This window comes from Salvelinus alpinus, chromosome 20 (assembly GCF_045679555.1).
Source record: "Salvelinus alpinus chromosome 20, SLU_Salpinus.1, whole genome shotgun sequence".
NCBI lineage: Eukaryota > Metazoa > Chordata > Actinopteri > Salmoniformes > Salmonidae > Salvelinus > Salvelinus alpinus.
Genome location: NC_092105.1, coordinates 33,345,195 through 33,371,514, shown reverse-complemented (window position 1 = coordinate 33,371,514; position 26,320 = coordinate 33,345,195). Strand labels below are relative to the sequence as shown.

Below are 26,320 nucleotides of genomic sequence, written 5' to 3'. Positions count from 1 at the left end.
CAAGGTTTGCATGTTCAAAATGGTGACACTTCGCCGGCTATTGCAGTCGTTGCGTCCCAGTGATTGGTTCACATCCATTGATCTGAAAGATGCATATTTTCATGTGGCTATACTGTACATCCTCCCCACAGAAAGTTTCTGAGATTTCATTTTGAGGATGTGGCCTACAAGTTTCTGGTCCTGCCTTTCGGGCTCTCCCTATCGCCCCCGCACCTTTTCTATGGTGGTGGAGGCGGCTTTGGCACCGTGCCAGGGGATCAGAGTATTGGCGTATCTGGATGATTGGCTGGGAGTAGAGGAGTCGAGAGAACAGGTGGAGCTCCACACTGCCATGCTGGTTTCCCATATTCAGTCTCTGGGGTTCATAGTGAATAACAAGAAAAGTTGCTTGACTCCGGCTCAATGCATTCAGTTTCTTGGTCTGGTTGGGAATAAATGCTTTGGCGTATCAGTGTCTGTGGACCCTGCTCTATGAGTTTCCTCCAATGGACCTGATTCAGGCTACCGTGGAGAGGGTCCTACAGCAGGGTATTTTTATTCTGGTTGCTCCCTGTTGGCCCCGACAACCCTGGTTCCCGGACTCATGGAGGATTCCGTGTCGTTGGGATCTATTGAGTTTAGCACCCACAAACGCAGATATGGAATCTGTGGGTTTGGTCCCTGAAAGGTTGAATTTTGATTTCATGTGCCCCCTATATGAGAGGGTTGTATACATATAAGTGGTGTGTTTGAGGGTTGATGTCAGGTTAAAGGAGTATGTCCTTTTCAGAGCTCTTTGGTGGGCATTTGTCACGTTCCTGACCTGTTTTCTGTTGTTTTGTATGTGTGTGATGGTCAGGGCGTGAGTTTTGGGTGGGCATTCTATGTTGTGTGTTTCTATGTTGGTTTAGGGTTGCCTGGTATGGCTCTTAATTAGAGGCAGGTGTTCTGCGTTCCTCTAATTAAGAGTCATATTTAGGTAGGTTGTTTCACTGTGTTCGTTGTGGGTGGTTGTTACCTGTCTCTGTGTTTGTGTTCTGCACCAGATAGGTCTGTATCGGTTTTGCACGTTTGTTATTTTGTAAGTTGTTTGTAGTGTTCACTTGTTCTTATAATTAAACATGTTGAGCACTGGCTACGCTGCATTTTGGTCCTCTCCTTCACCCCAGGAAGAAAACCTTTACAGAACCACCCACCAAACCAGGACCAAGCAGCGTAGCAACGGGGAGCAGCAGAGGCCCAGTACACAGGACTACTGGACACAGGAGGAATGGTCTTGGGAGATCATGGACGGAAAAGGACCCTGGGGAAGGGTTGGAGAGAATCGCCGCTCTCGGGAGGTGAAGGAGGCAGCCACAGCCCAGGAGCGGTGGATTGAGGAGGCAGCACGTAAGAGAGGCTGGAAGCCCGAGAGGCTCACCCAAAAATTTCTTGGGGGGGGGGATAAAGGGGAGTGTGGCGAAGCCGGGTTGGATACCTGAGCCAACTCCCCGGGCTTGCCGTGGAGTGAGAGAGCGTCGTACTGGTCAGACACCGTGTTATGCGGTAAAGCGCACGGTGTCCCCAGTACGCGTGCTTAGCCCAGTGCGGGCTATTCCACCTTGCCGCACTGGGAGGGCTAGGTTGGGCATCGAGCCGAGTGCCATGAAGCCGGCCCAACGTATCTGGTCTCCAGTACGTCTCCTCGGGCCGGCGTACATGGCACCAGCCTTACAGGTGGTGTCCCCGGTTCGCCTGCATAGCCCAGTGCGGGCTATTCCACCTCGCCGCACTGGCAGGGCTACGGGGACCATTCAACCTGGTAAGGTTGGGGAGGCTCGGTGCTCAAGAGCACGTGTCCTCCTTCACGGTCCGGTATATCCGGCGCCACCTTCCCACCCCAGCTCAGTACCACCAGTGCCTACACCACGCACCAGGCTTCCAGTGCATCTCCAGAGCCCTGTTCCTCCTCCACGCACTCTCCCTATGGTGCGTGTCTCCAGCCCAGTGCCTCCAGTTCCGGCACCACGCACCAAGCCTCCTGTGCGTCTCCAGAGCCCTGTACGCACTGTTCCTTCTCCCCGTACTCGCCCTGAGGTGCGTGCCCTCAGCCCGGTACCTCCAGTTCCGGTACCACGCACCAGGCCTAGAGTGCGCCACGAGAGTCCAGTGTGCCCTGTTGTTGTTCCCCGCACTAGCCTGAAGGTGCGTGTCCTTAGCCCGGTACCTCCAGTTCCGGTACCACGCACCAGGCCTACAGTGCGTCTCAGCCGGCCAGAGTTTGCCGTCTGCCCAGCGGCGCCTGAACTGCCCGTCTACCCAGCGGCGCCTGAACTGCCCGTCTGCCCAGCGGCGCCTGAACTGCCCGTCTGCCCAGCGGCGCCTGAACTGCCCGTCTGCCCAGCGGCGTCTGAACTGCCCGTCTGCCCTACGCCGTCTGAACTGTCCGTCTGCCATGAGCCTGCAAAGCCGCCCGTCTGCCATGAGCCTGCAAAGCCGCCCGTCTGCCATGAGCCTACAGAGCCGTCCGCCAGACAGGAGCCGCTAGAGCCGTCCGCCAGACAGGAGCCGCTAGAGCCTTCCGCCAGACCGGATCAGCCAGAGCCTTCCGCCAGACCGGATCAGCCAGAGCCTTCCGCCAGACCGGATCAGCCAGAGCCTTCCGCCAGACCGGATCAGCCAGAGCCTTCCGCCAGACCGGATCAGCCAGAGCCTTCCGCCAGACCGGATCAGCCAGAGCCTTCCGCCAGACCGGATCAGCCAGAGCCTTCCGCCAGACCGGATCAGCCAGAGCCTTCCGTCAGCCCGGACCTGCCAGAGTCCCTCAGCCCGGACCTGCCAGAGTCCCTCAGCCCGGACCTGCCAGAGTCCCTCAGCCCGGACCTGCCAGAGTCCCTCAGCCCGGACCTGCCAGAGTCCCTCAGCCAGGACCTGCCAGAGTCCCTCAGCCAGGACCTGCCAGAGTCCCTCAGCCAGGACCTGCCAGAGTTCCTCAGCCAGGACCTGCCGCCCCTTATCCCGGTGCTGCCCCTTATCCCGGTGCTGCCCCTTATCCCGGTGCTGCCCCTTCATTTAGGTGGTTTTAGTTGGAGGGTGGTCATTGGGAGGGGGATACAGAAGCGGGGAGTGACTATGGTGGTGTGGGGACAGCGTCCGGAGCCTGAGCCACCACCGTGGTCAGATGCCCACCCAGACCCTCCCCTGGACTTTGTGCTGGTGCGCCCGGCGTTCGCACCTTGAGGGGGGGGTTCTGTCACGTTCCTGACCTGTTTTCTGTTGTTTTGTATGTGTGTGATGGTCAGGGCGTGAGTTTTGGGTGGGCATTCTATGTTGTGTGTTTCTATGTTGGTTTAGGGTTGCCTGGTATGGCTCTTAATTAGAGGCAGGTGTTTTGCGTTCCTCTAATTAAGAGTCATATTTAGGTAGGTTGTTTCACTGTGTTCGTTGTGGGTGGTTGTTACCTGTCTCTGTGTTTGTGTTCTGCACCAGATAGGTCTGTATCGGTTTTGCACGTTTGTTATTTTGTAAGTTGTTTGTAGTGTTCACTTGTTCTTATAATTAAACATGTTGAGCACTGGCTACGCTGCATTTTGGTCCTCTCCTTCACCCCAGGAAGAAAACCTTTACAGCATTGTTATGTTCTTGCAAGAGCTTTTTGAACAGGGCCTTTCTTTTTCCACATTGAAGGTTATTATGGTAGCCATCTTGACGTGTCATGTAGTGATTGACAGCTCTACCCCAGGGTCTCATTTTCTGGTGGTGATGTTCCCTAAAGGCATGCGTCGGCTCAGACCAGTTTCTAAGCCTATGGCACCGACCTGGGACCTGGCTTTGGTCCTGGACGCTCCGTTTGAACCATTGGACTCTGTGGACCTGAAGGTATTTTCCTACAAGACTGCCCTGCTCATGGCTTTGGCATCACCCAAGCACGTTGGGGATCTCCACGCATCAGTACATCCTTTCTGTTTGGAGTTTGCGCCTGGCAACTCCAAAGTGACGTTACGTCTTAATGCAGCTTTTGCTCCCAAGGTTATGCCTATGTCTTACAGGTCCCATGGCTTTCAAGCTGTTTCCTTTCTCACATCCTCGGTTTGCTTCCAGTGAACAACAGAGGTTGCATGGCCTGTGTCCGGTGCGCGCATCACGCACGTATATGGATAGGACCAAGGATATCCGCGTTTGTGACAACTTTTTGTCTGTTTCTCTAATCCAGTTTGGGGTAGGGCATTTTCTAAACAGCGTCTTTCTCATTGGATTGTGGAGGCATATGACAGCAAAGGACAAAGGTTGCCTAGCGGTGTGGGTGCTCACTCCACTAGGGGTCTGGAGGCTTCTTGGGCATTGTTCAGTGGCATGACGATTGGTGATATCTGTGCTGCAGCGAGTTGGAGTTCCCCACCTTTGTGAGGTTTTATCACTTGGGTGTAGGGCTGTTACAGTGGCCCTATTACCACTACACCAGCAGTCAGGAGTCATGACCGCAGTCAAATTCCATCTTGGTAAGTAGGCTTCTCCAAAACTGTGCTCTGATGCCGCTGATGGTCATTAGTAGCCTACCAGTCGCTAATGGCCGATACTCAGTGCTCTATTGTCCCTCTAATAACTCTGACATCAATACAAATGCAAACACTTCATGAGAACCCTGGCATTCAAAGTTCAAGTGGAATAGGATCATGAAAATGCATGGAATTAAATAAGTGTTCCTATAAGCCCATGTTGCGCTACATTTCTATAGGCTATGCTATGCAATTGTGTGAGAAAACAGAGTTTTGATGGCCTCTATTAAAAAGAGGATCCATCAGCTTTCTATAGGCTAGGCCTACTATATTAAAGTTGCACTATGCAGAAATAGCTCTGCCATTTCCTGGTTGCTAAAACTTCAATAACAGTTTGCCTAATTTCATTTTGTGACAAAATAAACAAGCATAGTGTAGAGAGTAATTGTAAAATCTAAACCGCTGTGAAATATATTTTCCATAATCAAAATTATTGGACAAAACTGAAAGTAAAGGACGCAAAAACAAAACTTAAGACTGGGAAGCATAGAAATAGCACACATAGAAGTAAGTAGAATATTGGAAATGTATTTTGAAAGTTCAATTTATGTTGCGCTGCTGATTCAATCATATCATATTTTGCAACCAGTCTTATTGAAGTCCTATGGAATTCTATAAAATCTTATAGGATAATGTTCTATAGGATAGGTCCTAGAGGATTCTAAAACTATAAATATCAATAACTTTAAATGCTGTTTGTTCATATGCTGTTTTATTGTCATTCGAGTGTAAGGCGCAGTCCAATGAATGTCAACAATCTTTGAGAGTTTAATATTGATGAGGGTTGGAAGTTACAGTGGGGCAAAAAAGTATTTAGTCAGCCACCAATTGTGCAAGTTCTCCCACTTAAAAAGATGAGTGGCCTGTAATTTTCATCATAGGTACACTTCAACTATGACAGACAAAATGAGGGAAAAAAATCCAGAAAATCACATTGTAGGATTTTTAATGAATTTATTTGCAAATTATGGTGGAAAATAAGTATTTGGTCACCTACAAACAAGCAAGATTTCTGGCTCTCACAGACCTGTAACTCCTTCTTTAAGAGGCTCCTCTGTCCTCCACTCGTTACCTGTATTAATGGCACCTGTTTGAACTTGTTATCAGTATAAAAGACACCTGTCCACAACCTCAAACAGTCACACTCCAAACTCCACTATGGCCAAGACCAAAGAGCTGTCAAAGGACACCAGAAACAAAATTGTAGACCTGCATCAGGCTGGGAAGACTGAATCTGCAATAGGTAAGCAGCTTGGTTTGAGGAAATCAACTGTGGGAGCAATTATTAGGAAATGGAAGACATACAAGACCACTGATAATCTCCCTCGATCTGGGGCTCCACGCAAGATCTCACCCCGTGGGGTCAAAATGATCACAAGAACGGTGAGCAAAAATCCCAGAACCACACGGGGGGACCTAGTGAATGACCTGCAGAGAGCTGGGACCAAAGTAACAAAGCCTACCATCAGTAACACACTACGCCGCCAGGGACTCAAATCCTGCAGTGCCAGACGTGTCCCCCTGCTTAAGCCAGTACATGTCCAGGCCCGTCTGAAGTTTGCTAGAGAGCATTTGGATGATCCAGAAGAAGATTGGGAGAATGTCATATGGTCAGATGAAACCAAAATAGAACTTTTTGGTAAAAACTCAACTCGTCGTGTTTGGAGGACAAAGAATGCTGAGTTGCATCCAAAGAACACCATACCTACTGTGAAGCATGGGGGTGGAAACATCATGCTTTGGGGCTGTTTTTCTGCAAAGGGACCAGGACGACTGATCCGTGTAAAGGAAAGAATGAATGGGGCCATGTATCGTGAGATTTTGAGTGAAAACCTCCTTCCATCAGCAAGGGCATTGAAGATGAAACGTGGCTGGGTCTTTCAGCATGACAATGATCCCAAACACACTGCCCGGGCAACGAAGGAGTGGCTTCGTAAGAAGCATTTCAAGGTCCTGGAGTGGCCTAGCCAGTCTCCAGATCTCAACCCCATAGAAAATATTTGGAGGGAGTTGAAAGTCCGTGTTGCCCAGCAACAGCCCCAAAACATCACTGCCCTAGAGGAGATCTGCATGGAGGAATGGGCCAAAATAGCAGCAACAGTGTGTGAAAACCTTGTGAAGACTTACAGAAAACGTTTGACCTCTGTCATTGTCAACAAAGGGTATATAACAAAGTATTGAGATAAACTTTTGTTATTGACCAAATACTTATTTTCCACCATAATTTGCAAATAAATTCATAAAAAATCCTACAATGTGATTTTCTGGATTTTTTCCCCTCAGTTTGTCTGTCATAGTTGAAGTGTACCTATGATGAAAATTACAGGCCTCTCTCATCTTTTTAAGTGGGAGAACCTGCACAATTGGTGGCTGACTAAATACTTTTTTGCCCCACTGTATAAGGAAGATAATCCACTATTCACATAACAGTCTGGGTGGTTACGGGGTATCCTTACATGGAAAACATATTATAGTGTGAGACTGCTGTTGTGTGATTGTTATGTAGGACTTTTATTTGGATTAGCCATTAGCCATTAGTCTGGCTCTTGATAGCTTTACTCATCATATGTATTAACCTATTTTGTTGTTAGCTAATGTTATGCGTGAGTTTGTTAGGGGACACACAGGAGTCGTGGGTGAAGTTTAGCCATGCTTTATTGTAATTACCTGCTGGGCCTCAGCACATGTCATGTCATCAATAAACCCTGATGAAGACAGCTTGCTGTTGAATAAATTATTGCATCTGAGCTACCAGAGTTTGAGGCTTTTCCTTTTCTTTTAATGTCATCAATACATGCCAGTGTGGTGGATCAATCTGATGTCATGACAAATAAGTTGCTATCTTCATTCTCTCCTCGTCTCTTGTATAACTCCTCCATTGTTGGTCATCCTTGCATCACTTACAAAGGCATATTTGTCAGGACAGTGTGGATAGATACATATCTCAGAACTGTATGTAGAGTTGTAAACCAGCCCAAGCTGACCTCATTTGTACGCTGTCCAAATGTATATTTGTCAGGACATTATGGATACATATCTTAATGCGTACCTGCCAAAGACAGGCCTAATGTTGTCTGGCTATATAGCATAGCAGACACAGGGTTAATATAGACCCAGACAAATTCCCCAGCGCCGTTACCATGGGCTCCATGGCAACAGCCTCAGTCACCACCAGGCTTTTCGAGTGGCAGATTGAAGCTGAGTGATTTGTTTAGAGAATACAATTAGTTGTTTTGTGTTAATTAAGAGTGATGTCTCCATCCTAATGCAGATGGTCGTTTGGCCCTGTTGTTGATGCGCTTTCTCCAACTAAGCCCACATGCATAAAACATTGTCACAATTTGTCAAGCCTCATGCGGTGAGGTTAAAGGATATTAATGTTTAATGTTGATGTGCAAATGTTTTGTTAAATGTGATACATACGCAGCTCGTGCTGTACCTACAGATTTCCCTGGAGTGCTGGCATGCTTGTGTTGTGCGTCACTAAGGGAGAGTGCAGTTCACTTCAACGACCAGGAGAGAGGGCAGTCTGTCGCACTGTTGTCAACCACCATGTCAGTGATACACACAAATCAAATCAAATTTTAATAGTCACAGGTGCCGAATACAACAGGTGTAGACCTTACAGTGAAATGCTTACTTATGAGCCCCTAACAAACAATGCAGTTAAAAAAAAATATGAGTAAGAATAAGAAATAAAAGTAACAAGTAATTAAAGAGCAGCAGTAAAATAACAATAGCGAGACTATACACAGGGGGGCACCGGTACAGAGTCAATGTGCGGGGCCAACGGTTAGTTGAGGTAATATGTACATGTAGGTAGAGTTATTAAAGTGACTATGCATAGAGGATAACAACAGAGTAGCAGTGGTGTAAAAGAGGGGGGGGGCAATGTAAATAGTCTGGGTAGCCATTTGATTAGATGTTCAGGAATCTTATGGCTTGGGGGAAGAAGCTGTTTAGAAGCTTCTTAGACCTAGACATGGCGCTCCGCTACCGCTTGCCGTGCGGTAGCAGAGAGAACAGTCTATGACTAGGGAGGCTGGAGTCTTTGACAATTTTTACGGCCTTCCTCTGACCACCTGGCAGGAAGCTTGGCCCCAGTGATATACTGGGCCGTACACCCACCCTCTGTAGTGCCTTGCGGTCGAAGGCCGAGCAGTTGCCATAGCAGGCAGTGATTTGATTTGATGCAACCAGTCAGGATGCTCTCGATGGTGCAGCTGTAGAACCTTTTGAGGATCTGAGGACCCTTGCCAAATCTTTTCAGTCTTCTGAGGGGGAATAGGTTTTGTTGTACCCTCTTCACGACTGTCTTGGTGTGCTTGGACCAAGTTAGTTTGTTGGTGATGTGGAGCTCTCAACCTGTTCCACTACAGCCCTGTCAATGAGAATGGGGGCGTGCTTGGTCCTCTTTATCCTGTAGTCCACAATCATCTCCTTTGTCTTGGAGATGATTGTGGACTACAGCCGCACACTTTGTGGACTTTGACACGGCCACACATGATTGTGGACTAACACACACACACACACACACACACACACACACACACACACACACACACACACACACACACACACACACACACACACACACACACACACACACACACACACACACACACACACACACACACACACACACACACACACACAGGGTGTTTGTGATGTTTGCACTGCAGCTGTTTTTTGGGGGCACATGAAAGCCCCTGTCGACACCTATGTCCTGACCCAGATTAAAGGTTGCTTTGAAGGTGACCCAGACACTCTGTAAGGATGGACACCAGCCACATTAATGCATCTTTCTCGCTTTCTTTCTATCTCTCTTTCTCTCTCTCTCTCTCTCTCTCTTTCTCTCTCTCTCTGTGACTGTGTGTGTGCGTGTGTATGTGTGTATTTACATATTTATGTATTTATGTCTTCCAGGCTCAACTTCTTCCATGATGTCCCTGATTTCCGGGTGCTGGCGTGTGGAGGGGATGGGACAGTGGGATGGATCTTAGACTGTATTGGTGTGTCTCAATTCTATTGGATTAAACTCATGTACTCATGTGATGCAATCCATCAGAATTGTAATCATTATCTTATTGTTATCTGTCCATCTGCAGACAAGGCCAACTTCACCAGAGATCCCCCTGTGGCCATCCTCCCTCTGGGCACAGGGAACGACCTGGCAAGATGCCTACGCTGGGGCGGAGGTGAGGAGCTGTGTGTGTGTGTGTGTGTGTGTGTGTGTGTGTGTGTGTGTGTGTGTGTGTGTGTGTGTGTGTGTGTGTGTGTGTGTGTGTGTGTGTGTGTGTGTGTGTGTGTGTGTGTGTGTGTGTGTGTGTGTGTGTGTGTGTGTGTGTGTGTGTGTGTGTGTGTGTGTGTGTGTGTGTGTGTACATCGAACGCAGTGAGAGTCTTGTTTTACTTTTTCCTGCTCACTGAAAGCTTCAATCAGCATTATTTTCCCCAATATCCTCACAATGCTCCTGATGTGTCCATGTGGTCCCTAACCCGTCCTCATAGACCTTATATGAAAGTGCTATATAATGCAAAGCAGAGTTCTTATATAATCCCTGTTTGCTTATTGGCTGTGCCTGTTTTTGGGCCAATAGTTGTGACCCTGATTATGACTGACTGCTTGACCTGACCATGGCTTGTAGAGGCCAGCAGAGCACTTTAGCCAGGCGGCAGGCATATGATGTTATGATGCTTGTAAACTAAACAGACAGATAGTTCCCAGAGGCTTTTTGACCAAGCACAAGTTGAATACATTATGTTCTCGGAAAAATAATTTAAAAAGCAGCTGGATTCTTTGAATTTTTCTGACCAGATGTACAGCTGTACAGTATTAGACAGTAGCTGTGAATGACTTACTGTGTGAGAGCGGTCTTTGTGGAAACATATTGCACATGCTTTTTAATTCCTAGCACAGTAAACCAATCATCTAAATTGTGTTTGGTGACACAATTTCCTATTGATCTCCTATTAAGTGGTAGATGTTATATGACAGATGGTATAGGCCTGTTGTAACTATATGAGGCAGGATTGGGCTGTATGTTAGCCTGTGTGTGTCATGGGTATTGGGATATACTTGTATGCTTTTGCAAACATGAATGAGTATAAGTAGTCTGTGAATTGTTTGTTTAATATTCAGGGTATGAAGTATGCTAATTGACTTCTTACATTACATCATCATTGCTTTCTCCCTCTGTGATTTGGTATAAGTGTGAGCTCAGACTGTTGGAGATCACATGAGGGGGAACAAGTGTCATCACACATGGCCCCTGGCTCTCAGGGGAGGTCACCATGTGAGTAAATTGGAGAGAGGAGAATATTCAGCCTCTCCTGGAGGACAAATAATAGAAGTCGATTTCAGATGTTTCTTTATTATTACAACGAACGTGTTTCAGCGTGATGCCCTCTTCAAAACCCTGGAGCTCCCCATGCGCCTTGTTTAGAGAGGGAGGTAGCAGGTAGTTTTCCTTTCCCTTCAGTCATCATGTGTTAGTAGCACAGGAGGGGGGAACATGTGTCATCACACATTGTCCCTGGCTCTCAGGACGTAAGTGGCAGAGTCCCCTGGTGTTCTCAGTGTGATGGGTCCTCATTATACGCTCACACCCCCATGACAGCCAGTGATATAACACTAACAACGGCCCACCTCTCAGCAGCACTGAGCACAGTCATCATCAGAGTCATTGTGGTTCAGACCCACTGGGTCTCAGACACAGAGGATCTGGTTACCGGAGCCCGAGATGGGGTTCTATCCCATGGCACAGTGTAATGATGGCTCTATTGTGTAGGCTCATACTGTTTACCAACACTCTCTCAGAGAGGCCCGTGAGTTGGTTGGAGTTCTATTTCGTGGCATTGGACTTATTTACTTGCTCATCTTCATCCCCTCTGGGACATAAGGCCACAATGAGGACTTTACTGTGTACACTTAAACCATTAGGCTGTTTTGTCATTCACTGTGTGACGACTTCTTAGTTGGTCTGAGAGCCTGGGTCTGAGAGTGTGGGTGACCTTAGTGTGTGTGATGGCTGTATCTCATTGTGTCCTATGTCTGACTTCTCACCTGTGTCTCTCTCCTTTCCTGTAGGTTATGAAGGAGGCAGTCTTTTGAAGTTCCTGCGGGACATAGAGCACAGCACAGAGATGGTTCTGGACCGATGGAACATCGACATCGTCCCTGTTGACAAGGAGGAGAAGGGAGACCCTGTCCCTAATAGCATCGTCAACAACTACTTCTCCATCGGAGTGGTGCGAGAACAACCCACACCTCTACACATAGACACACTACACACGCAAACAGATGTCCATACATGCACGTGCACACACACACACACACGCACTCTAGTTATTAGTTTCACCAGGAAATGTTCGTTGACATGCAGAACCAATTTTCACCCTCAAATTCTTATCCTTAAAACACACACACACTCAATCCTACCTGCCTGGCTCTCCACCATAAGCAGGACATAGCAATGGTCAAATTGTGGTGTAGATATTGGGGGGGGGGGGGCAGTAGACAGGGGTTCCGGTGGTCCTTCCCAGGAATTGCTTTGACATTTTAAAACAAATTTCCTACAATTCTACACAGTATGACATGACTTATTATGCCTATTTTGAGGGGTACATGGGTATTTTTAAAACACAGTATAAGTGGAAGGATAAGTGGAAGGAGAAGTCTTCACCATCTTTTATGAAGGTATTTCAAGGCAAATATTAGGAATAAACAAAAGATGAAGACTGAGTTGTATTATAGTCGGACTTCGACTACCTTATGCTCAGTCCACATGTCCCCCCATCCCCCATGGCAATTTCGCTTATGGGACATAGGCACAGTACTATGCCACAGTATGGGATTGCCTATCCCAGCAGGAGTTAAACAATTTGCAGAATCCCCAGAGGTTTTTAAGCCTCTCAGGCAGGTTAATTACTGTATTTCCCCTTTTAATGGGAAGGAACCAGCATCGCCCTGGTCCCTGTTGCTTAGCAACCATTTATCGCTCTCCTCACGGTCCCACTGTTCAAAACAAATTACCATGGGCATGCCTCAAACGTATTAGACTACAGGGACCAGAAGGACGAGGTCAAATGGGTGCTGTCTCAGTTGTTGTCTTGATGTCGCTCTCAATCAACCCCTGACACTTCAGATGGATGTTTCATATCTCTGTTATTAAATCTACGGTTGCTTAACAGTAAGGTGCCTACAGCACCTCATTTGAGAAAGCAATCCCTTTTATGGTCTTTCCTCTCTTTATTTTCCTTTGCAGGGAAGCCTTAAAATACACAAACAGACAAGAGTAGACAGTGAGACTTAGCCGAAATGTGATTGGTACATAATATGTCTGGACCAATCACAGGTAGAACAAGGATGAGGGAGGAAGGGGCGAACTTGGCAGGGATACGAGGCACTATTGTGATGTTATGCAACCCGGCCTCCCACTGGTCCCAGGCCTGCCACATATTCAGCAGGTTTCTGCCAAACACATGAATCTACCATCCTGTTACTGCTGTGCTATGAGTACACCCTAGCCTGCTGGACCCATATCTGTTTGTCCTGTATTGCCAACAATGACAATATTGAAAGCAGTTGACTGGGATCAGTACTTTGTCTCATAATGTTCAGCATATTGCTGATCGAATGGAAAGACAAAATGGTTTAATTAGAATGTGGATGTTATTAGCAAACGACCAACCCTCTGACCTTTCTATCTAGACAATGGGTCTTTCTCCACTGTGTAATGCCTGGGTCAGAAGGGCCAGAGGATGCAGGCTAGGGGGTGGCCAGGGGACAATGCCCTCTCTGTGGGATTCAGATGTGGGCCGGGTGGGTGGTAGTGCCAGTGCCAGGATGGTCCAAACTTTGGTTGCAGCCACTGTCTAGCATCTACCCTGGCTATACACCATTTCTAAAGAAGTGCTGGCTACATTTAAAACTGTTATTGATGATATAACAGTGATTTACAGTCCATTTACATTCAAATATATCTCAATTCTGTGTTCCTGAGAGGACCTTTTAAGCTCAAATTGATCCCTTCGAAGGATTCTGTAGTTATGTAATCCACTATGCCCAATGCCATTCCCATGTTGTTGATGGCGCTTTTGGTCTGCTGTAGGCTAGTCCTAGCTCTCTGCCCTGATCTAATGCGGCATGGCATGGCCCTGTAACAGGGCAACAGATCTCATCTCCATGGCTTCAGTTGCCAGGGACAGATGGCTGCATATCTGTGCACCAATGACACCTGGGCAAACGAGCGCTGGCGCGATGACTCACGCCATATCATGATGTAATCATTAGCAGCCCCGAATCAGGTTCAATGTCCATATCCATATTGGGGCATCACTTCCTGCCATCACAGTCACAGACCTTCCCCTCCCGGGACAGGGATTGGGTTGCCATGGTGTTGGCGCTCTCAAGGCCAATTTTCGAATCTCAACTGTCATCTGTTTCTTGTTGCAGTGAGTTAATTGTGGATGACGTGGTAGCCATATTGACTGTCACTAAGAGAATGCTCTAGGCTAGAGATAAAGATGTGTTTTGTGGTATTGCTAATTTGTTCTCTGCCTCAGATTACTTTGTATTGCTTTTGGGCATCAGTGCTCTGCACTAAGTACACACTTAAACTTGATCATATTAAATAACAAACAAAATCTAACAAAATCATACAACATACATCCTAAGAAGAGTCAACCATAAATCCATATTGAGAAGAGCTTCATATAAAATCCTTCTCTGGTCACTGTCAAACTTTAGTCTGAATACAATGACACAGACTGAAGCTTGTCTACAGGAAACTAACTCTTTGACAAGACGGCTTCATGTTAGCCATTCTGGATCTATTTCACCATACAGACACTACATTAACATTAACCCTCGGTCATTACTGTAACCCTAACCCTAACACACTGATCAGATGGGAGAGGAGTCTGTCTGCATGTACATATGGCAGGCACCTTGGGTTTCAACCCCAAATCCTAAGCCTCACTTCAATCCCACATCCCCATATTGCATTCCAAGACTTCCTTCCATACCTTGCCTTGCTCTCTTAGAACCCCTGTAATTCAAACAATTCAGCCCCACTTCAGTCTCACATCCCCACGGAAATCCCCAAGACTTCCCTCCCTGCCGTGCCTTTACAGTATGTATTAGGCACTCCATATACTCCTATAATGTATTACATCCCTGCACCCTGAGTGATCCCGTTCCCAACCCTCACCCTGAAAATAATCTGTGTGAGGAATTAGTGAGAGGGAAATCACACCATGTCAGCAGCCATTAAAGAAGCCACCTCACCCCTTCCTCACCCCAGCCCCTTAGCTTGAGGAAGCCGATCTCTCCAGGGTGCGAGAGAACGATGAAACGGGTCCTGCCATCAACAAGCTATCTGCTCTCCAAGCGTGGCTCTATGCCTAGCTATGAGAAGTGGAGATTGCCTGGGACTGGCTCTGACCCTTCTACCATGTAAAGCTCTCTGGCGCTCTAGCTATGTGTTAGCTATAGCTACTTACCCACCGTGTTACTCTGTGGTCTGTGGATCCAATCCACAGTGACCTGTCCTGTGTGTCGACAGCAGGGTGTGTAGTGCTTGCTCAGGGGACAGCCAAGCCAGGCCTCTAGGGGGGGTAGAGGGAAGTGAAGGTTAGACTGAGGGGATAAAGATGGGAGAGAGAGAGAGGTGCGGGGGGAGGAGTAGTGCTGGCAACACCAAAGGTCAGGGGAAGTATCAGTGACAGGAAGTTAGCGTCTGCCAGGTTCAGACCAGGTTACCGCGGTAATGAATGACAGTGCTGAGTGACACCTGGCTGGTTCTTAAAGATAGGGAGGGAAACAACCCCCCCCACCCCGTACTCTTCTCTCTGTCTGTCGGAACACACATGCACTCACACAGATACACATCATAGGTACTGTACACATCATACACAAATATACAGTATAAACCCTTTTACAAATGAACCCACATATTCACACAAACTATTTGTCTCCCTTTCGCACACACACACACACGCACACACACACACAAACACACAAAGATACTGTATATAAGCGGCATGCATTGCTTACATAATAACACAATTCTCTCAGGAACAGGTCCCCAGCGAGTCGCGTTAGCACCTGCTACCTACAGCTATGATGACAGGGGCACAGATGGACTCCACACAGGCACAGTGGCACAGCAGCTTGCTACAATAGGCTCACTATGACCCTGTATGGGCATTCAGATCTAGAGCTCCGGTTCCGTTTGACCATCCTAATTTATCTTATTCAAAAGCAATTTCAATGGAAAATCTCAATTTAGAATTTAGTCCAGGCCTTGGCTTAATCTGTATCCAGGAAACCAACCAATAATAGTTTTGTAGAGCTGTATTTGTGTGATGGCCCTAAACCAATGGGTGACTGGACTGGATGGATGGCTTTGAAGTATGTCCCAGTGCTGCAGAATGGGGTGAGGGTTGACGTGGGGAGGTAGGGGTGAGGGTTGACGTGGGGAGGTAGGGGTGAGGGTTGACAGCGGGGAGATAGGGGTGAGGGTTGAGAGGGGGGGATAGGGGTGACACCCACTTTTCCCCAGATCACACTTTGATGTTCCCGAAAGGGCACCAACCAAAATGGGTTGAAAAAGCAACCTATTTCTCCCTCTATCTGGGGGCTGTGATAGAAATGGTTCTGAGGTGACATTTATTTCCAGCAAGTGATTTGTTTGTTTGTCCACTCCCCATCCTCCCTCACGCCCCCACCATGTGCCAAACATCAAATGGCAAGATCAAAACAACCTTCGTCACACAGAGTCAACTATGGTGGATAGCAAATGTCACATATTTACAGCGACAGTATTTGGGGACAGTATAGGCTACTGGCCGGTGCTTGCTCTAGGAGCACTGGACACAATCCAGTGTCACATATAGTTGCTATTTGTTGTGTTTTCGTAGGCTGTTGTGATACTGTGACACTGCGAGTCACATTAAGGTCTTGCCCTAGATACAGGACATGCAGTCCTTCAATAAAACAAATGTCATGATTTCTTTCCCACCTCTCTCCCTCCCTTTTTTAAACATGGCTCAAGGCCCAGAGGTTAACAACAAACCAACTCCCTGCATCCACCTATGTTCTAATCACTATGCCTAGTATTTGGCGTATGGTGTGTGGTTTTCATCCAGACCTCCAATAACAACTGTCCCCCCAGGTTCCAGTTTAAATGCATCCCATATTCACAGCCAAAGAGCCAGACCAAGTGAGCAGGTGCAGAGCTATTTTGGGACCCACTAGTTGATGATGTTGTGGGACGTGTTAAGTTTGAAGGAGGGAGAGCCCTGGAGATGACACAGGCTCCAAAGGATAGTGAGAGGAGGGTGACGGGGTGAGGGTGATGCGGCGTGCCTTACCCCAAACCTTCCAATCTTTTCCGGTCTCCTCTCTGGCGACCGCTGAAACACCTGCACAGGCGGGCAGGAATCCAACCAATGCCCCAACAACCGATGGTTGGTCTCTCTGAAGGGCTCCATGTCCGTTTCCTATTAGTGCCATGACCTGTGCCAGGCTGAATGGCGACCTGAACCCTGGTCCCTAGGGCAGTGGCTGGCACACAGGGGTCTGGTCCCACTTCCTCCTTCTGTCCCGTGTGGTGGGAAAGGAAAGGGAAGGAGGGAGAGAGGGGAGAGTGAGAGAGAGAGGGACCTGCTGACTGCAGGATGTGGTAGTGTTGAGCTGCCTGCCAGTCAGCATTCGACTGCCTGCCTGCCTCCAGTCTAAATATAGGAGCAGATCTGTTACAATGACAGGTCTGATTTGTCAATTATTCCCTCCTTCATTCTCTATGGCTTTCTCTCTCGCTCTCTCTCTCTATTGCTCTCTGGATCTCTCCCTCGTCTTTTCTCTGGCAATATCTCTTTCTCTCTCTCTGTCTCTCTACCTCTCTCTTCTTCCACTTCTCTCTCTCTCTTTTGACATTCTGTCTTTGCTTTAATCATTCTTTGTGTTAGCAGAATGTGCTCTAGTTTCAATTTCAGCAATGTCGTCAAGACAACATCAGTGACTGATGACAGGGACTTTTTTCCATTGTTGAGAATAGGTTTGACCTGATGGCCTTTCCAAAGGTTCGTTGTCCATTTATTTCTATGAGCAGATCAAAATGCCAAAAATAATTGCCATCTTCATTGCAGTCTAGTAACCATTCTCATAGCCACCATCATCACCATCACCACAACTGGTAGGAAGCCAGCTGTCTGTCTTTCAGGACATGACGTCCATCGCCGCATTGACCATTTCCTCCATACCCCATCTTCTCTGCCTGTCCATTACCGGATAACCTCTCCTTACCATCTAGTAAAATCACTTATTCATCTTCATGCTTTTTATCCTATAGTACAAAGTCACCATCTCTCACTCTGTGCTCTGTCCACCACACAAGACTAATATGAGTGAGATCACCCTGCCCTCAGGCCTCAGGTCATGGCAGAGCTAAGACGGGCTCTGGAGAACACACACACCCATACCCCATATTTATAAGTGGGGTCATTCCTAGTGTTGGAGCCATTTGACTGATTACGTTGACCCCCTACCCCCAGAGGTAATCCAGGGCTGGGGTCAAACACACAACACAGGGGGTAAGCAGGGCAGGGGGATAGGTGGTGACTTTTTGTCCCTGTTATTATCCCTAGCGCAGTCCTAGGACCACATAGGCACAGGATCACAAGCACAAAGGTGATGCACCAGTAGTAGCTTAAAACTGCTCTATGTCTCCCACTATAGGATGCGTCCATCGCTCATCGCTTCCACTTGATGAGAGAGAAGCACCCAGAGAAATTCAACAGCAGGTGAGAGATTGATATAGACTTTGTTTCACTTAACTTAAGGTGTATTGGTGTCCCTGTGTTGTCTCAAGCTGCTACTGACACAGTGAATGGTCACTACTCATTAGCTGCTCTCAACTTCCATCAACCAGATAGAGTCCCTCCATGCTGTGAAAACCTATAGCATATTTGAAGAAATCAATGGTCAGGAAAAACCCTGCCTGCTTAGTGACATCAATAGATTGGCATTGCCTGGCTTCTGTCTATGATGGTAATGGAAACTAGCTAACTGATTTGTGACGTAAAGAAGGGATCCATGCAGCCAAAGTACAGTGTCTATGCTAACTGACTAGCTGGCTGGCTGGCCGGTCCTTACTACCATTTTGAGTCCTGTTCTGATGCAATGGCTGTGAAATTTTGTACATGGGTCAAACATTTATGGAAGTAGTTATACACACCGAGTTGTACACGATTTGTAAAAAAAATATTTGATTTTACTGAGGCATTTCTGACATTTTGCATGGTAATATGCAATGATTTTGTCCAATTTGTAAATGTGGGGCTGCAGGTAGCCTAGTGGTTAGAGCATTGAGCCAGTACCCGAAAGGTACTGAGCTGACAAGGTAAAAGATATCTGTCGTTCTGCCCCTGAACAAGGCCGGTCCCACTGTTCCCCAGTAGGCCATCATTCTAAATAATAATTTGTTCTTAATAACTGACTTGCCTAGTTAAAAACGTTTTTTTTATTAAATGTGTGATGATAGGTTGAAATTGCAAGCCCTTTTTTTGTACTGTAGTGATCGGTCAGTTTTATGCAATAATATTGCAGGCAGATCGCTCAAGAGTGACTTCAGTGGGAAATGCCTTCAAAACCGGACACTAGGGGCAACAGTGAGCGCTATTACCAGCAAGTAGGCTTGGGTTTTGCTAGGGCGATGTGGATCAGAAGATTTTTGTTGTTATTTTTTTTAACCCTATCCCAAACCTTAACCGTTACCTTAACCATTTGGAATGAGTGCCTAAACGTTATGTTTTAACCCTATCCCAAACCTTAACCCTCAACCTTCTAAATTTGACGTTTGAAGCAACTTAGAAATGTGACTTTTGGAGTAACGGAATAATACTGAGTAGGAGGAGTCAACCCAGGGTGTCAAAAACACACATTTGGAGCAACGTGGATAAATGTCTCATTCTGCAGTGAGACTGTGAGAGCTTGTTGCTGATTTAACTGTTTTATGCAGTAATAGTGCAGTGATTGGTCAAATTTACAAGTCCTCACAGAATCACAAAATCCTGAAGGGACTGAATATTGTCCATTGAATTCCTTGCCAGTCAGTCCTTGTGTAATACAAATGCTCATATTAGAAGCAGTCGGACTCCACGCAACTCTTCCTACCAGTCAAATGAATGACATGAATCATTTAGAACACCAGCTCCAGCTCTGGCCTTCAACTTTCCTTGCATAATGTTTTTTTTAACTTTTTATGATTACGTCACATTATAGTATATTTAATCAAAGGGTTATTTTCCTTACGACAGACAGACAGACATTATGACTAAATGCTGCCTATCAATGTCAGTTCACACAATGGAGGCTTGCTTCACATGACGGAGGTAGATTCAGGGTTGCAGGTGTGATTGCAGGGTACAGTGAACATCTTAGGCTTTGAGCTCCAATATGCAGGACTAAGTGAATGGTCGTAAAAAACAACAATAGAAATAATACTATATACAATGCATTCGGAAAGTATTCCGACCCCTTCACTTTTTCCACATTTTGTCATGTTACAGCTTCATTCTAAAATGTATTAAATAAATGTTATTCCTCATCAATCTACACACTATACCCCTTAAGGACAAAGTGTAAACAAGTTTTTAGAATTTCTTTCAAATTTATAAAAAATAAAAAACAGAAAAACCTTATTTACATAAGTATTCAGACCATTCGCTATGTGACTCGAAATTGAGCTCAGGTGCATCCTGTTTCCATTGATCATCCTTGAGAAATCAGCCAGTTGAAATCATGAATCAGCTGGCATAATTTTTATGGATATATAGAAAGAAATGAAAATGGAAAAAAAGTCAAACGAAACGAAGTGCAGCTAGCTCCTCTGAACAACAGTGTCCTGACGAGTCAGCACATTTTCGATGCCAGGTGAAATTGCACCACATTAGCTCATTGTTATGGATGTATCCAAATACATGTCACTAAAAAACAGCTGAAACAAATGCAAATGCTGCTACTTTGCTGTTATTCTGGCTGCAATTTTTCATGTGACTGTAAGTTAGCCTTAGTTGGCTAGCTAGCAAGCAAGGGATAAGAATGTTGCCAGCCAGTATGACAGTGGAACATTGAGAATGAACGACTGGGACACGTCTCTGGCAACCGAACCGATAGAACGAACAACCAGTCGGCTTGGGTAGCAACCCTAGATTTGGGTCGGGGCTATATATTTTGGAAGGATGAAATAGTATGAATAAATTCAGAAAATAACGTTTTTAATGAAAACATGTCAATCATTATTCGAATATGTTGGTAACCAGTTGTATAAAAGTCACTCAAAGCCGGTGTTTGGAGGATATATTGGTACGGTTTGCCAGCCCTCCACTTCGTCTCGGGCCTAACAACATCCATGCCGATATATCCTCCAAACACCGGCTTCTCGGGCATTATCACTTAAATAACAACTGTGGCAAAGATGAATAAATAAATGTCCATTTGGTGGAGGCAGAGTAAAGACTGTTGAGGAGGTGGGGGGGATGACCATAGGGGGAGCAGCATGACCATTGAGTGAAATAAAAACAATACAAATTTTAATAAAAAAGTTATGATATACATATTAACAACTGCAACAGTGATGAATGGGGGGGGGGGGGGTGGAGCAGCAGGAGAAAGAATGTAGTTGACTATCACTACGGTGTCCGTGTGGTTAGACCATTTCAGCCTCTCTGAGATGTGTACGCAGAGGAATTTAAAGTGATTGACCATCTTCGGTGGCCCCGTTGATGAGGATGGGGGCATGTCCAGCCTGGCTCCTCCTGAAGTCCATAATCAGCTCCTTTGTTTTGCTAACGTTGAGGGAGAGGTTGTTTATCTGGCACCAAACCGTCAGAGAGAGAGAGAGAGAGACCACTGTGACTGACCCAAAATTAAGGAAAGCTTTGACTATGTACAGACTCAGTGAGCATAGCTTTGCTATTGAGAAAGGTCGCCGTAGGCAGACCTGGCTCTCAAGAGAAGACAGGCTATGTGCACACTGCCCACAAAATGACATGGAAACTGAGCTGCACTTCCTAACCTCCTGCCAAGTTTATGACCATATTAGAGACACATATTTCCCTCAGATTACACAGACCCACAAAGAATTCGAAAACAAATCCAATTTTTATAAACTCCCATATCTATTGGGAGAAAAGGCAATGTAAACATGTTTTCCATGCCAATAAAGTCCCTTAGAGAGAGAGATTCCCTGACTGACTGATGTTGAAGCTGTCATCTCTATTTAAGGAAAGGGAACAAAGTGTAAGAACCAAATCACAGTTCTCAACTCAATTATGTCTTCAAATTGCAGCAATAGAGGGAAAGAGGAACATTTTGGGAGGTTGATGGGCTTAATGGGCAGCAACAGTGATGTCATGATGTCTCGATGTGTGACTGAACGGTACTGAATGTACTAAATACCTTGTGGATTTTTTTTATAAAGACGTTTCTCAGAACTGGATTGTCCCCCACCCCGTCACACACATACACCCTCCCAGTGGTCTTTTACAGTGCATCGTAACTCCTTTGATGTTCATCTCTTTCATTTCCAGTCTTTGCTTGTCTTTACCCCCCCCCCCCCCGATGCCTCCTCTACTCACTGATGTCTTCCATTGAGATGCACAGTAAAAACCACACATAACATAGCCCAAAGCTGGATGGGCTTTTGAGAATGCAGTTGGAAGAGTATGGCGTGGGGGGGGGGGTTGCGCGCACAGTGGCTGGTTCAAAGAGGGCTGTGTGCAGTGGCTGGTTCAAAGAGGGCTGTGTGCAGTGGCTGGTTCAAAGAGGGCTGTGTGTACTGGCTGGTTCAGGAGAGGTGAGTGGAGAACTAATGCCTGTATAGCTGCTACTGCTGCTACTGCTGCTGCTGCCAGTGAGCCTGGCAGACTGTTTGGAACTGATCTACATGGCACTCGGTGGGGTGCTTTACACAACCGAAAGTGTATGGGTGCGTGCTTATGTGTACTTGTGTGTGTACCTACGTGCATGTGTCTGTCGGTGAGTTGGTAGGTATGTGGGACATATAAACTAGGCCAACGCTGAACCTTTACCTTGGCGACTAGGGAATGTTCTTTTACTTTGTCTTTGTTGTGGTGTTCAGTGAAGTATGTGTCAGCAGGTGGTCTGTGACTGAGAGGGACAGTGACTGATTTAGAGTCCTATCTCCCTGTTGCAGCTCTTCATGTTGTATCTATGACACACACACACACATGGGTGCTTCTGTTGTTGTTTACCACTGTGGCTAATTAGCCATATGTAGGCTAGTCCATGTATGGAAGTTCTAAAGAAGGAGGGGGGCAGCTTGTCACCAGTTTGAAACATAATAATTAATGCGCAAGACAAGACTTAAGTCTCAGACCTAGATTTCCTTTCCCCATTCATCCAAAGACACGTGGCAGAACGACAGGAGGTAGAACGATGGTTGAAAAAGACAGGCAGAGATATTACAGCATACCTCAGGTTAATCAGAATATTGTCTTAAAACTGTTGTGAACTGCCACAGATTGATAGCCTGGACCCAGATCTGTTTGTGCTGTCTTGGCACTTAGGTGCCTTACAGATTGAGAGCCAGAGAATCAGTGGATAAAGAGATATGTTCAAGACACATTCTAGTCTTTATTTCAGTTCTATTCTAATTTTAGAAATAAAATAAAATCTACTTCTGCATGGGGAGTTGTGTTTTATTTAATGTGGCTTGATTATTGCTACAATTCCAGTCAGTGGGTTACCAAGTCAAACATTATATTTATGCTGTTCCCAAATGCCACTGGACCTAAGAAAAGGAGAGCGGTTGCCATGGAGTTAACCTGCTGACAGAATGGCGGGTTATCATGATTGTTATTTTGTCACATTGTAAAACTATTTAACAGAAGATAGACACTGTCTGGGCATCCCAATTGGTACCCTATTCTAGTGCACTACTTGTGACCCGGGCCCATAGGGTTCTGAAACTATTCCCCAGAATATCAACACTGTGATGCTGTTGACTCTGTGACTGACTGACTTTCTGTCTGTGCCATTTGGCTGGCGTTACCATTGACACAGAGACAATGGTAACACTGCTGGCCAAGGATGTTTGCAACAAGGCTGTAACACATCAACTTTGGTTTGTAAAACTTAATCAATCTGGGGCTTTTTTGGTGCAGGACAGTGGCTCTATATCTAGAGATGATTAGACTACCAGGCACTTTGGTCTCCCATTACTGTGGGAGCCAGAGAGAGAGAGGGGACTGGTGAGAAAATATCACTCAATGAGTGACCTTTGACATGGCTGAATTCAGAGAGTGAGTGGCCTAATGGACTACATGCCTGAGTGCTTTGTTGTGCTCCATGTCACACACAAACACACACACACTCACACACATACGGCCCCTCTCCCCACTGTGTGAGATCTGACAGCTTAGCCAGCGGAGGATCCATCAGCATGTGTAAGCACCAGTAGCACCAGTAGCCAGACCACAGGGAGCATTGTGTGTGTGTGTGTGTGTGTGTGTGTGTGTGTGTGTGTGTGTGTGTGTGTGTGTGTGTGTGTGTGTGTGTGTGTGTGTGTGTGTGTGTGTGTGTGTGTGTGTGTGTGTGTGTGTGTGTGTGTGTGTGTGTGTGTGTGTGTGTGTGTGTGTGTGTGTGTGTGTGTGTGTCGGGCCCCAGGGGGAAGGGGTGGAGAGGAAGTTTTAGATTAGTGTCAGATTTCCCTGTGAGAAAAAAGTAAAACATCTCTTGATGCTTTTGTTGGTCTCATTACAATGACACTGTAGGGTCTTGGTTAAGTCCAATGGACAATCGGTTTCCCAATGGTTTCCCAGCGGTAACAATGTAGATTAGAAGAGAGGCAGGGCGTCTAGGCTGCATTTAGTCAAAGAATGTAACAAAAGACCGAGCCTCACCTTTGACATTATGATATATTATATTTCACTCTTACAATTCAGGCACCATAGAAAGAGGAGGGGGCAGGGGCTTTGTCAGGAATTGTGAATGACACCCACCCAGGTGTGAGAATGGAACACTCCTGGCCAGAATGGGCTAATGGGACTCCTCCTTCTCTAGGGGAGAAGATCTTTATTCCTTTATTCATCCCTTTACAGTCAATATGTAGTAGACTACAATATACTTTTGTTGGGCACTACCAAGAGCATTCACAGTCTGAGCACAGAGCACTGACCTGGATCTGTGCTGCTGTACCAGCTGCTGTCAATATGAATTATTCTCAAGCTAATCGGGGCATTGCTTCATTATTTTCACATTGATGAATCAAGTTCAATCAATGCATTCTGCTTGGCTTTGTGTGTGATGAGCAGAAAGAGACTCTGTCTATAGCAACGGTCATCAAAATTGTTACGTTTACAACATATAGGTTTTATATATATATATATATACTGTGGGGCAAAAAAGTATTTAGTCAGCCACCAATTATGCAAGTTCTCCCATTTAAGATGAGAGAGGCCTGTAATTTTCATCATAGGTACACTTCAACTATGACAGACAAAATGAGAAAAAAAATCCAGAAAATCTGGATAATGAATTTATTTGCAAATTATGGTGGAAAATAAGTATTTGGTCAATAACAAAAGTTTATCTCAATACTTTGTTATATACCCTTTGTTGGCAATGACAGAGGTCAAACGTTTTCTGTAAGTCTTCACAAGGTTTTCACACACTGTTGCTGGTATTTTGGCCCATTCCTCCATGCAGATCTCCTCTAGAGCAGTGATGTTTTGGGGCTGTTGCTGGGCAACACGGACTTTCAACTCCCTCCAAAGATTTTCTATGGGGTTGAGATCTGGAGACTGACTAGGCCACTCCAGGACCTTGAAATGCTTCTTACGAAGCCACTCCTTCGTTGCCCGGGCGGTGTGTTTGGGATCATTGTCATGCTGAAAGACCCAGCCACGTTTCATCTTCAATGCCCTTGCTGATGGTAGGCTTTGTTACTTTGGTCCCAGCTCTCTGCAGGTCATTCACTAGGTCCCCACATGTGGTTCTGGGATTTTTGCTCACCGTTCTTGTGATCATTTTGACCCCACGGGGTGAGATCTTGCGTGGAGCCCCAGATCGAGGGAGATTATCAGTGGTCTTGTATGTCTTCCATTTCCTAATAATTGCTCCCACAGTTGATTTCTTCAAACCAAGCTGCTTACCTATTGCAGATTCAGTCTTCCCAGCCTGGTGCAGGTCTACAATTTTGTTTCTGGTGTCCTTTGACAGCTCTTTGGTCTTGGCCATAGTGGAGTTTGGAGTGTGACTGTTTGAGGTTGTGGACAGGTGTCTTTTATACTGATAACAAGTTCAAACAGGTGCCATTAATACAGGTAACGAGTGGAGGACAGAGGAGCCTCTTAAAGAAGGAGTTACAGGTCTGTGAGAGCCAGAAATCTTGCTTGTTTGTAGGTGACCAAATACTTATTTTCCACCATAATTTGCAAATAAATTCATAAAAAATCCTACAATGTGATTTTCTGGATTTTTTTCCTAATTTTGTCTGTCATAGTTGAAGTGTACCTATGATGAAAATTACAGGCCTCTCTCATCTTTTTAAGTGGGAGAACTTGCACAATTGGTGGCTGACTAAATACTTTTTTGCCCCACTGTATATCATTAATGCAACAGTTGGACAATATATGAAGATACTCCAAATGTTTAGAATGTTTAAAATCCATCAGATATTGACTGAATTATAGCACATAAAACATTTTACTGGCACAGACAAATAATTCATGGAGTTCAGGGATTTTTGTGAGAATTAAGGTATTCAATTTATTGTA

The 26,320-nt window shown here is 46.0% G+C and overlaps 1 protein-coding gene across 4 annotated transcripts in view; it reads left to right on the top strand.

Moving 5' to 3' along the window:
- The window catches only part of LOC139546693 (diacylglycerol kinase beta), a 153,546-nt gene that overhangs the window by 88,263 nt on the left and 38,963 nt on the right, over positions 1 to 26,320 (top strand). For all 4 annotated transcript variants that reach the window (XM_071355383.1, XM_071355384.1, XM_071355385.1 and 1 more), the window contains 4 exons: positions 9,441 to 9,526; positions 9,623 to 9,712; positions 11,604 to 11,764; positions 18,258 to 18,322. In XM_071355383.1, coding sequence (XP_071211484.1) covers positions 9,441 to 9,526; positions 9,623 to 9,712; positions 11,604 to 11,764; positions 18,258 to 18,322 — 402 coding nt within the window. The remainder of the gene's footprint in view (positions 1 to 9,440; positions 9,527 to 9,622; positions 9,713 to 11,603; positions 11,765 to 18,257; positions 18,323 to 26,320) is intronic.